Below are 12,914 nucleotides of genomic sequence, written 5' to 3'. Positions count from 1 at the left end.
GGTGGGGAGTAGATACGCCACTGATGTAAGTACAGATTCATGCTTACATTTTACACATTTTTATAGCTTATGGTGATATAAATTTAATTAGACAAAGACCCTGTCTATAGCCCATCATACACTTTAATTAATGTAGAAAACTAGATAACTTTGGTACGATGTTTCTTAAAAAATATAACAATTACGATGAATATTCTCAGAATTCTAAAATGCACGGAACTATAATTAGTATTTCATTCATATACAAATAGTAAATAGGAAGAAAGTATTATCGTGCATGATAAGAGAGAGGTAGGCCTACGTAGCGGCCCGATTGCCGTGTGCACTTCGTGAAATCAGGAAGAGTGATTGAAGATAATTTCGTACGTGCCGTCTTGATCCAAAATAGTGACGCCGGGGCAATAGTTGATATGAATAACAGTACAATGAATATCCACATAGGTCTGTTGAATGCAGGGACCTATCTCTAGCAATACATTAAAAATACAAATTATAATTCGGGACAAATAATTATCTTTACATGATATGACCCATGCCATGTGTAGGCCTACATCGTGCTCAAGGAATGACGCCGGGACCGTATTGATAATAATGGATACGATGAATTTTCTCTAAATTGTACAATGCCTACCTATCATCAGTATAGAGTTCATATACAAACGAACATTTAGTAACAAAATTATTATTTTGAATGATACGAACGTGAAATGTTATGTTCCCAAACGTCAACAAAAATTAGTGGGACGAAGCGTCCCTCATTGTCGTTGCATGTCGTGAAGTGAGCCAAATTTTCGGCCCAACCAGGGCCCCTAAACTGTAAATTCATGTATTTCGTAGGTATAATTTCAACAAATTAGAAAATGCTCGGATGTGTAGTTAAGCAGGCCGTGTCTGTAAGAACAATCGTGAATTATCCACTAAAACGCATAGCCTACAAAAAGCAGGCCTAATTCTTTTTCATAATAATAGATGATGAATGATTAAATTAAATTCGAATAACAATATTGGCCATATTTAACATTCTAGACCTACTTATTAATTTAATAATATTTTGAAATTTGATTTGAAAGTGAATTTCTGTTCACTTTCTTATCAGGGTATAAAATACAGGTGCAGTTCGTTAATAGGCTGCTTCGTGGATGCAGTGGACTGACAACCGCCCCCTGGAGCCAGTTATGCGGTAACGCAAATTCACTTGATTTACAAAAACAGAATTCAAGTTTAACAAAATAACAGATAAGAATGTAACAATATAAAATCTTTTGATAAAAAAAATACAGAGAAAATTGTATGCATAGAAAATTTAGTTATTATCATTTTATATTATTATTAATCATAAATCATATTATGTAATCTACAAATTATTATTATACAATAGTATCTACTTAACAAATAATTGTATATGTTATAATTGTATTAAATGGAAAATTGTACAATTCATTCTATATTTCATTACATAAATGCAATTATTTTGGAACAAATAAGATAATGATTAACATAAAAATGTTTCAAAAAAGTACATTTTCTAAAAACAAAGAAAAGCATTATAAACTAAGACATATAGAAACTTTGTCATCATAACTAATAATACTAACATTATTAACATTTAATCTCTCTTTTCTGTGTTTATATGCATGTAAACCAAATATAATAAACTCCTAAAGACGATTTGTTAAATAATATTTTTTTATGCCATGGAATTTGGTGGTGTTTTTTTAAAATAATAAAAAAAAATTAACTCATCATTAAACTAATATTATTTTGTCAAAATTATTAATAAAAGGTACTTTACACTCATTAATTCTGATGCTTATGATAAATGATAATAGATGGGCTACAATTAATAAAGTATTATAGATTCCATAGCAATTACGTCATCTAATTTGGTCCACCAAATCAATTGTATCGCATAAGGAGGAGTCCTCCCTCATGTGATGCCAATTCTTATTTCTGATTGGATAATAGTCGCTTATGTGTTTACCATCATCGTACGGCACCAACAGAGCATTCAGTGACCCATTGTATGTATACAAAGTACAATGGCGCTACCGGATGTCAAGGAAATTATGGTTTAATTCATTGGTCCTACGACGTACGTACTATATTGATATACATGATGCTGTTACATAATGTGTAATTGCTATTACTGCAGCGTATTATGATCAATAAGGCATTTACTAATGTAGTTACTTAATTGTTTCTATTGTTCTTCCACCTGGAAAAGGTAAGAATAAGAACCATACCAACTGGTATTGCATTCATTTACATTATATAAATACAACACCAACCTAGCTATGTTGACCCTGTCTGGGTAGTAATAGAAGCGTTCCAGCCTACGCTATCGCCTGAAAATAGTAACTCCGGCGCCTAAATAGGGCATTGTTTGCCCTGTCGTAGGAGGCTGAACACATGATTCTACTCGTATTGATGTTTAAATAAATGTTATTTATATTGATATGAGCTTTTTTGGTGATTGTAATACCTAGGCTAACCATCTACTACCTGATAAGCCAAGGTATAGATACCGATTAACCAACAATACTACAATATAAATATGCCAAAAAAGGTGCTAAATTGAAGCACCTACCTAATCACTCCTTGGTAGGATGTACTTTTCCATTTGTTATTAATCTTATTTTAAGGAGCTTTAGTTAATTCTTTAATTGTATTCAATTAAGTGATTTGAAGAGGAGCTACATTAAAGATGAATTGTTATACCTCTTTGGTTTTGAGTTATGGATGATTTTTACAAACCTTTTTTTTATTGAACCTGTAATTTAAACTATTAAGTTGATAGTGATACTTCTGTATATAAGTTGAATGAACCACTTTTGCATGGGAGGTCTTAATTCAAAGGTGTATGTTCACAAAGTAAATTAATAAAACTATTGTTTAAATTTAACAGATTATTTTGTTGAGAAACAAACATAGGCCTACAACTGAGGGGAACCAGTCATGGACCCTGTAGTGGCTGTTGCAATTGGTGTGCTTGCCTTCGTCTTTATTATGTCATTTGTTGGACTGATACTTATATGTAAGCACAGATACTGCCGTATGTTAGATCTAACCTTAAAAGAAACAGTATCAACACAAAGGTAAGTGGTCATAAAGCATCAATACCAGTATTTCTAATTTCAAATTATAATACTGAATTTATAAAATAAAAATTATAAAGGTGTAGATTCCAGATCATCTTAATGATTCCAGATTATCATTAAGATGATGATGATAAATGTAATTGCATATTATATTAAGATTAATTTAATTGGGTTTTCAGCTGTTTTGTTTACATTGGCCTTGGCATTGCCTTGGGTATTATGTGTATAGTGGTATCCAAGAGGAAGTTAGCACACATGTCCTTGTCTGAACTATACATTGCAAATCCTGTTGTATAGTACTCTAGTCATTGTCTTTTATGTAACAAAATGATATGAAGTGAGAGTCTGGTGTGTAGTGCAGAATGTTCCATAGAAAAATATCCATATTCCTATACTGTACTGCCCTGTTAGGGTGTAGATTGAAACTAAAAAAATCAAATACCCCTTAATGTAGTGAAAATCGACCCATTAATAGGACACCAATTTTTAAATGTTTATAATCCGCCATAAAAATAGGGGAAAGGAGTGAATAATAATAATAGTAATAATAATAATAATGATAATTCATTCTTGTATAACGCAAGTAAGCAAGCTCTTAATGTGCTGTACATAATAAACAGAATAAGGATGCCATGTTAAATTAATGAAAAACTTGATAGAAAATAAAGGTCTTTAGCTTGGTTTTAAAAGAGTGAAGCAGGGAAGGAATGAATTTAAACAGCCAGTTATTTGTTCATAATTTATTATTGAAATAGTGGCAATATATGATTATTTTTCAAAACATGAATCTCTGATTAATTACTCATTTGAAATTCTATTATACTGTAGTATACATTATTTTGTATGTTTAAATACCATTGGGATATTCGAATTCCTTATTTTATATTTCAATTATTTTATTCCATTTTCATACATAAAAAAAAATCTGTAATATGTTACCTGTATGTAGTACTAAATAACAATATCACATTACTGTATTTTATCTCTGGTCTAATTTTAATTTTGTGTAAAATACAGTACAAATGAAATGAGTACATTAGCACCTTCAGGCTAACAAAATTTATTGAGACACAAGCTTTTCGCTAGCTAGTGTCTCAATAAATTTTGTTAGTCTGAAGAATGTGATACTGTACTCATTTCATTTGTATTTTATGCTATAGACTAATATGGCTCCTACTTTTATTATCTAATTTTGTGTAAGAATCACACACATATTGACTATGTTTTGTAAGGGTTTTTTTTTTTATTTACTACTGGTGAAATCTGTAAAAAACAACTCGGAATTAAATTTAAAATTGTATAGGCCTATTCTGTATATGGTTGTAATATTTCATATTTTTAATCAATCAGACAAAATGTTACATTAGTCCACCATGCCGAGCTTCCAGCAGACTATGAGGTAGAGTTGAATGATGTGTGCTTTAGTAACCCAAACCTACCAGAACTCCTGGATGAGGAATGGGTCGATGATGCCTCGTAAGTTTGTTTCTCATTGTTATTTATTTTCCGTTAGATCTAAATCTTAGAAAATGTTAATGTACCACTAATATCATATTATATTTATTGTATGTATTCTCTAGATAATTTCATGAAGGTCTACAGTACAATTGAAAGATCTTGTTAATACTTATCTTCAATAACTTGTGGCAAATTAAGACTATATCTTTGTATTCCATTTATAATTCATATATGTATAATCTTATATAATTTAATTTAATAATTGAAAAGAACAATCCTACATAAGTATGAGTAATTAGCATTCTACATACTTAATTACCTTTTTTGAAATTGCCCTCAGCCAATAGGTCTTCAACATGTGGCTGGACATCATCTTCAGCTACATGATCATGATTGCTGAAATCATCATGATTGCTGAAATCATCATCTGGAAAAAAATTAATGATTTTTTTTAAAGCTTTAAAAAATATCATATACCAGTAGGAATTACAGTACTACTACTCCTGGTACTGTAGACAAGCCTATAAGATAGGCCAGCAGTTAAATTACAATTAATTTGTCAGTCGGCCCCTGTCACGTGACATGTTGTTTGTTATTTTGTTTTGCTTAAATCTATCATAAGTTTTTATTAAGTACAATATTTTACTAGGTCTATGTATGGTGAAATAATCCTTTTAAGTAAACAATGTGTAGGCTATCCACGATAATTAATTGCTGGAACCGAACGGATTGCGTATCCTAACTAGACTGTACTAGCCTATACTTTGTATTTTCACTCTATAGCTAGCCTCTTCTTCTAGGCGCTAGGCCTAGTGAAAATAGAGATAGAGGTCTAATGAGTGAGCAAAACCTCGTGGGCCTTTCCAGAGGCCCATCAATCGTCATTCATGATCAGACTCATGAATCATTTTACTACTGTTTTGTTAATTCACTACCATCACATGTTCATTAAAATACTTACCCTTTTTGGCCTTTTTTGAGAAAAAAAACCATCAATTTTCTCTTGCTTTACAACTTCGGTGTCATCTCCGACTACAACTTTTCATAAACAAAAGATTTGATTGGACAGTGTAAAACGATCCAATCCAATTGGAAACCATTTAACAGCCTGTGTTAGGCTCAGTTAGTTCTATTATCATGAGGTCATGTAAGTGTCAGAGGTGACGATGAGTGAGAGATCTGTCAACACAATGTTGTTTTAGCAACAAGTGCGGTGAGATATTCGCCAATCAAACAGATAAATTATCATCATCACTGTCACATCGGATTTTAAAATAAACAAGCATTAGACAATTGCTATGATTTGAGTAAATATAAAGTAAGTTTTGAGTAAATGTAAATATATATAGGCCTAGCCATGTATCGCTGTGTACCATGAGGACAACCACACAATCTCTGCATGGGTAGCCTTTTTTTTTTTTACACAGCCTAAAAAGTAGGCGACGCACATGTGCGATGTACACAGCGGATTCCGTCGCGCGCCGGCAGCTTTTGAAATCCCTGTATCATGATGCTTAACAGCACTATGTCCCTTGGCAGCAAGACTATTACCCTCATTGACATCTTAGTCAGGGTCAGATTAACATAGGGGCTTTTGGGGCGCCCACCGGCCCCAATGAGGGAAAATAGGCCCCGAACCCCAGGGAAAATCACCAAATATCTGGTTTTGTGTTTTAGCCACAGAGTATTTAGGCTCAAGCTCCATAGAACTCAAATCCGGCTCTGATCTTATTGACCCTTGCCAGCATCATCATACCTCTTCATGGCATCATCCAGACCCTTATCAAGCTCACCGTGACCTTTGACAGTTTCATCATGAATTCCATTACCATCTAATCTTTAGAACTTTTTTCAGCATCATCAACAAAATATTGTCATAGTAACATTTTCATTGCCCCATGCACACATTTATTTTGTACATACTTACCCTAGTACAGTATAACAACAATTTCAAGCATTATGACCCATATCAATTTGACCTGTAATTGGTATGTATTAGTATTGTGACTTAAATAAGTACATAATACTATTGTGGCACTATGACCCAAATCAACTTGACCCATGTTTATTATTATAACCCTTTCTTATTTGTAAACAGGGTGGACGATGTGGTTCGTTCAATGTACCCACCAATAGATCCTAAACTGATAGAAGCAAGGTAGGCATTTTTAAAAATTTGTATTTTTTTTTCTTATACAAGGTATTAATACTCGTAACAAGTTTGATGTCCTAAGATATTTTATTGGACACATACAATAATGAAATGTTCTCCACGGCCTGTGTTTATGGTGAAATTCTGCAAAATAATCCTCTGACAATGTATTGAAGCCCCATTCCTGGCAAAAGTCCACTGAAATTTTTTTTTTAAAGAAAAAAATGCATTATAAACCATGGATAAATATTGGCATAAATTTTAGTTTTACACCAAAGGATAAAAAAATGACAAATAGAGACTATTTCTCATAGGCGATTACTATATACCTGACGACTTCGTTACTAGGCAAATTCAGATCGCATTGCAGATCGTTGTAGATCGCATTAGCTGGAATGCTCTCGCTTTTGTGTAGGCTTTATATATTTCACAAGTGTCAGTACTAGCAATGGAGAATATAATGTCGGCCATTTTTATATATGACAACAGAACCTAAATCGAGGTAAGGCTAGCCTAGCAGTGTTGCTAGGCTAATGTTTTCGGCACCTACAATATTTCTTTGCAGACCTATTGCAAAATCAAACATGTAACAAATTTATCTTGTGTTTATTTTTTGTGTGGAACACAAGGAAAATCAAATTTGTTTCATGTTTAGGAATGTCTAAATTCAGTTAAACTAGCAATTCTGTATGATATTTAAAAATCTTTTTTTCTAAGAACTGGAATTTTGCCGGGAATGGGACTTTAAGCAGTGTTGTCTGGGAAGAAAAACTTCTGTTACGAGGCCTGTTTTACATGTATTTGCTTTCTCATGACATAAACATGGTGACATTTTGTTATTTAATTAAATAATTAAAAATCATTTTGACAGTAATTCTATTTTTAATGGTTTATTTCGAAATAAAGGCCAATATACAGCCATTCTCACTCTATTATCAAATCAATCATTTGTTACATGTACAGTATATCGCTATAATATATTTCTTTATTTTATTTATTTATTTCAACAATATTTTACGAGGGTGGTCCATCCAGCCGGAGCTGATCATTAGGTACCCTCAATACATAACACAAGTAACAAAGGAAATATAGATATAAAAACAAAGAAATTAAAATGAAAAAATAATTTTAAAAAAAAAGCCAAGTGACAAAGGAAAAGAAATTATTACATATATACATATTATATAAATAAAAAATTTAAAATAAAATCAAATTGATTATAAAATAATTAAAAGCAGAATAAGGCAAAAAAAAATAAAAGCAAAAAATAATGAAGTTAAAAATAAAATTAAAAAAAAATTTTAATATATATTTATAAGTTATATAAATAATAAATATAAGTTTCTAACATCCCATTATTAATTAGTGTGTTTCATAACAGAAAAGGTGACCTGTTTTGCATGTATTTGCTTTCTCATCACATAAACATGGCTACTGTACATCTTATTATTAAATTAAATAATTAAAAATCATTTTGACAGTAATTCTATAGTTTAATGGTTCATTTTTAAATAAAGCATTAAGACATAGCCAATCTCACTCTATTCAATCATTTGTTACATGTACTGTATATCAGTATTATATATTTCTAATTTCGTATTATTAGTGTGTTATCACAACGGAAAAGGTGTCCTGTTAATATATCTCAGAACAATTGTATCAATGGGATAGTAAGATAACGTTAATAATCATATAAAGTGCTTTACTACTTTATGGTTGTCTGTGTTGTCATTATCTTCATTGTTGTTATTATTACAAAATGAACTATTTGTCCATTAAGAAATTGTGAGAAAATTTGTTTCACTTAACATGATATTAAAGTACATTACACATTGATAAATAAAACAAACTTACACCACATAATTATTAGTGAAATTTGTCATATTAAAAAAAATATTTACATTTAAATTAATTATTATTGTGATATGATTATTATCTACTACTGATGAACACTGAACAATCAAATTGTGTTTCAGATCCGCAGCATTAATGTTGTTATTTATTACTGATGAACATTAGTTGCAGTGATTTATTTAAAAATATATTTTTTAAATGAACTATCAAATTGTATTTCAGATTGGCAGCATTAATGTTGTTATTTATTACTGATGAACATTAGTTGCAGTGATTTATTTTAAAATATTTTTTTAAAACGAACTATTAAATTCTGTTTCAGATCAGCAGCATTAATGTTGTCCGTCAACCATCTAGTTCTCGTTACAAAAAATGCTTGTCATGTGACAGAAAACCTGGAATGGATCGAAGCTGCACTGCTTCAAATGGAAGAACATCAGCAAATATTGAGGGCGGCATCATTAGCGTCTGAGGAAGATTCACGTAATGGGTCAGTCTCCTCGGCAACAGAGAGCACCACCCAGCAACCGCTAGTGGAAGAAAGATTCACCGAACTGTCGTCATCTCCTGTGTAATAGTTTGAAAAGAATTATCAATCAAGAGGTAGAATGGACATTGATGCCATCACCAACAGATATATTTATAGCTACCAATTATCTCTTGATACTGAGTGTTCATACAAATCAGCCAGTCAAAAGAGAGAGCCTTTAAGTTTTAGCAGTAAGGACTGCACCCACATAAACAAGACTTTATTCATGATGAAAACAAATTTGTTATTCACAAGTATGAACCTTGCCAATTAAAGGATTTTCAATATTGCAAAATGTTGGATATTTACAGGCCTCTAAAGAGTGTGAAACAAACTTTTATGAAATGATGCGAGCCATTGTGAATTAATTTGAACTTGTTCAGTTTTATAAATGACTATGTCATGTATATACTGTATTAGTGAGTTTTTAACAATCAGCATTTAAGTATTATGAGGGGCAAATATTCATGACAATAACGTTTTGTGTTGTTTGTGTCCACACCTTGGTTTACAAACCAAAATCCATATATTGTGTTTGAAGCAAAAGAATCTTGTACAGGATCTATACATGAGAGTCAAAGAGTTGTACTTATTCAAATTATGAATTAAAATACTGAATAGATGTTGATTTTGCAAACAGCATGCAGCAACATTTATATCTTGTAATATTTACAGTAGTGCCATGTACAGAACAAAAACATTAACAATGCCCAGAAATAGCTTATAAATAACCTTTACAAGTATGAAATATTTGACATTCCTGGGTTTTTTTGTACATTTTCATTAAATAGGGATTAAGATATTACAGTTTATGTACAGATTTACTATCAAAATGTGTTTGTAAAATAGCAAGTTTATTTTTATATATTAGTTAAAAAAAATAATAGCTGATTAGAAGTGAATACTAGAAAGTTCAAAGAATATAGTCATGGGTTTGTTGTTTGGAAGACAATAGACACAGGTGATTGATAATTCATCTGTCAGTTTATTGAATTATACAACATTATATAATTTAAGAGTATACCCTTATATATTAAAATAAATTGACCAGGCGTTTATTGTTGAGAAGGGTTCAAAGGGACGTTTACTGTATTCGAGGGAGGCGTAAAATGGATATGCACAGTATATACTCAAATAAACGCACTGTACTCACAGCACACGTAATTAAAATGTGTTATTGCGTGATTCTGAAGAATTAAAAAAAATTTAGTCCTAATTCTACTGGAGTAGAGCATTAATAGAATATGTTGAGAATAATGTTGCTTCCAACAGTTTTGTTTACAGTCATTTTCGTTAATTTGAACATAAATGCAACGGTGTGTTATTGAGGGAGGCATTTAGTACAACTGGGTCTCTGAAGGGGGTGTTTATTTTAGTGGGGGATGGGCGTTTATTTATAGCAGGGCCTTTTATTCAAATAAATACGGTGTCTGTGTTGAGATAATTACCATCACTGTAATTATATAAGTTGCTTACTTTGTATATATAAGTTATACTGTAAGCTTTCAAATAATAATGGAACTGGAAAGATACTTCCCTCTTCAATTGACTCATTGACAATATGTTCCTGAAGTCTTTGCATAGATTCTTGAAGTAGGCTGGCAGAAAATTATATGATTTTTAAAATTCTGTAGGTCATGAAGTTTTATTTATAATATTTAGTGTTTTCCAAATTAAAACACAGACTGACTTAAAAGCAACACATCATTTCTGTATCTGGTTCCTAAATTTCCAAGTGATAGCTAATGTAAATGTATAGCATTGCTTAATATTTAACTTTTTTCCATTACAAGATTTATATATGATTTATACACAATACTGCTGAGTGCTTGATGTTTAATTTTAATGGGATCAGTGGTATTGTAACATCTCTAATTGAATATATAATTTAAATAGAAATTAGATAAGATAAGATAAAATAAGATTGGGATTTCAAATACTTAAGTGAACACTACAACTTCACAGAGGCTGATAATGTTAACCAAAACTACAATATAGCCAATTTGTTTATTTTTTTATGTGTATATGTGCATTTGTATTTTGTTTTGATTTATATCTGAATATATGCTTTAAAGAAAAGTCTCTTGCAAGTATCATAATTGAAGGAAGAGTCTAGTGATGGTCTTTGCTCCTTTAGATGATGACAGTGTTAGCAGTTGTCTTTACTGCATTAGAGGATGCACAAGTAGTGGTGAGCCTTTGATGATGGCATTGATTGTCTTTGCTGCTTTTAGAGGATGCACCGGTATTGATGTCTTTTTAGCCTTTGAGGATTACAGTGAATGACCCGGGGCAAAAAAGTTCAGAAGAGTAATTTCTATAATATTTGTTTAAACATCTAAAATACATAAAAGGCTGTAGCTTTTGGGGGATTGCCCAGGATCAACATATTGTCCAAATCATGTAACCATTGATTTGTATTTATTAACCATCAATTATGCCTATGTATATATACATTGTCCGAAAGTTTGGTTGTATTTCTGGTTGTTTACTTTTCAGCTCGTGACTGCATTATCAATTTTGTTTCTCAACCAAGATCCAACCATTGTTTCCCACAGCAGTATTTTAATAATAAAAATAAAGGCTTTGTTTAAACACAGAACAGCTTGTATCACCCGAAGGTGTTCTACAAGGCCGTGATATTGATAAAATACTAAAAAGATTAACACCATTTACTAAATATTTTTTATAAAAGTAAACCTAAACAAATTAAAAAAATAGCTCTCAACGAATGTATTTTTGTAAATAAATGAATAAAGAAATTGTGTAATAAAATTCCTCTCATGGGATTCGAACCTCGCTCTCAAGGCGAGCATCATAACCATTAGCCCACAGAGGCTTATGGTTGAATAGATTCAAATTACCACCAGATAAACAAATAATTACATATAATAGCCGTTAACACTTACATTATATAACAAACAATAACCATAAAATGATAGCAGAATTCCCATTTAACTAGTGAATTAATGATCCAAAATGTTCAATACTGTACTCGCATTTGTTACTAATTCAAAAGTCTTCTTTGTAGTCTATTAAGTAATGCTTATATGTAGAACGCCACCTGGAGTGATGTAAAAAACAATTCATTATTTTTTTTTTCTAATGCGCCATTCCTTTATGACGATGAGGATGATGAGGGTGATGATAATAATAAAAAATAATAATAATAATGATAATGATGGTGGTGGTTATGATGATATTGATGATGTTGATATGATGGTGGTGGTGGAGGTGGTTATGATGATGTTGATGATGATGGCAGTGATGATGATGTCGATAATTATTATTAGGTTGATGATTGTAGGATAAGAATTGACTTTTAAAAAAAACGACTCCGGTAAAATCAGTATATAGGCTGTTATGTGACACAAAAGTATTAATGGTCAAGCCGACCCTAATTACTTGCAATCAAAATTTATCACCCTTTTAAAGTGAGGGACATGCATTTTTGTAAAGTATGTATGTGCTATTTCCCATAGTTACCAACCATCTCGCATTATGTGGGATGGTCCCGCATTTGAAAGTGATTTTAGTTGAAACATGCATTTTGCAGAAACACATGCATGTTCATAAATTTGTCACACGTTTAGCACAGGTCTATGCGTGATAACTAATTGTCACAGATTCAGGGAAAAATCTATTTAAAATTAGAAGTAATTAGTTTTATTAAAATATAAAACTGTCATGCAGTTTAAACTTGAGTCATTAAACAGTAATTACGTGAATGCTTAATTCACTGACACGCTACTCATTAATCAGTATGCCTATTCATTTTTTGTTTGTTTAAGTAATGAAATGTTGTGTATACAGTAGTTCGGGT

At 31.4% G+C, this 12,914-nt stretch overlaps 1 protein-coding gene across 1 annotated transcript; it reads left to right on the top strand.

Annotated features, from left to right (window-relative positions):
• Positions 1–2,005: 2,005 nt before the first annotated feature.
• Positions 2,006–11,170, top strand: LOC117102797 (transmembrane protein 98-like). Its single transcript, XM_033243211.1, has 5 exons — positions 2,006–2,224; positions 2,906–3,095; positions 4,449–4,574; positions 6,655–6,714; positions 8,885–11,170. The coding sequence occupies exons 2-5, from the start codon at positions 2,956–2,958 to the stop codon at positions 9,135–9,137; spliced, it is 579 nt and encodes a 192-aa protein (XP_033099102.1). The 5' UTR covers positions 2,006–2,224; positions 2,906–2,955; the 3' UTR covers positions 9,138–11,170.
• Positions 11,171–12,914: the final 1,744 nt, after the last annotated feature.

The sequence above is a fragment of the Anneissia japonica genome, unplaced genomic scaffold, assembly GCF_011630105.1.
Source record: "Anneissia japonica isolate Jap-2015-1 unplaced genomic scaffold, ASM1163010v1 scaffold1005_len2656397_cov198, whole genome shotgun sequence".
Classification (NCBI taxonomy): Eukaryota; Metazoa; Echinodermata; class Crinoidea; order Comatulida; family Comatulidae; genus Anneissia; species Anneissia japonica.
Note: the sequence above shows the minus strand (reverse complement) of the source record. Positions and strands in the feature narration are given on the sequence as shown.

Excerpts from the sequence above, each read along its gene's own strand:
- LOC117102797 (XM_033243211.1), top strand. The coding sequence starts at position 2,956 with ATGGACCCTGTAGTGGCTGTTGCAATTGGTGTGCTTGCCTTCGTCTTT. Across the intron at positions 3,096-4,448 it reads GAAACAGTATCAACACAAAG|ACAAAATGTTACATTAGTCC; the intron begins GTAAGTGGTCAT and ends TTAATCAATCAG. Across the intron at positions 4,575-6,654 it reads GAATGGGTCGATGATGCCTC|GGTGGACGATGTGGTTCGTT; the intron begins GTAAGTTTGTTT and ends ATTTGTAAACAG.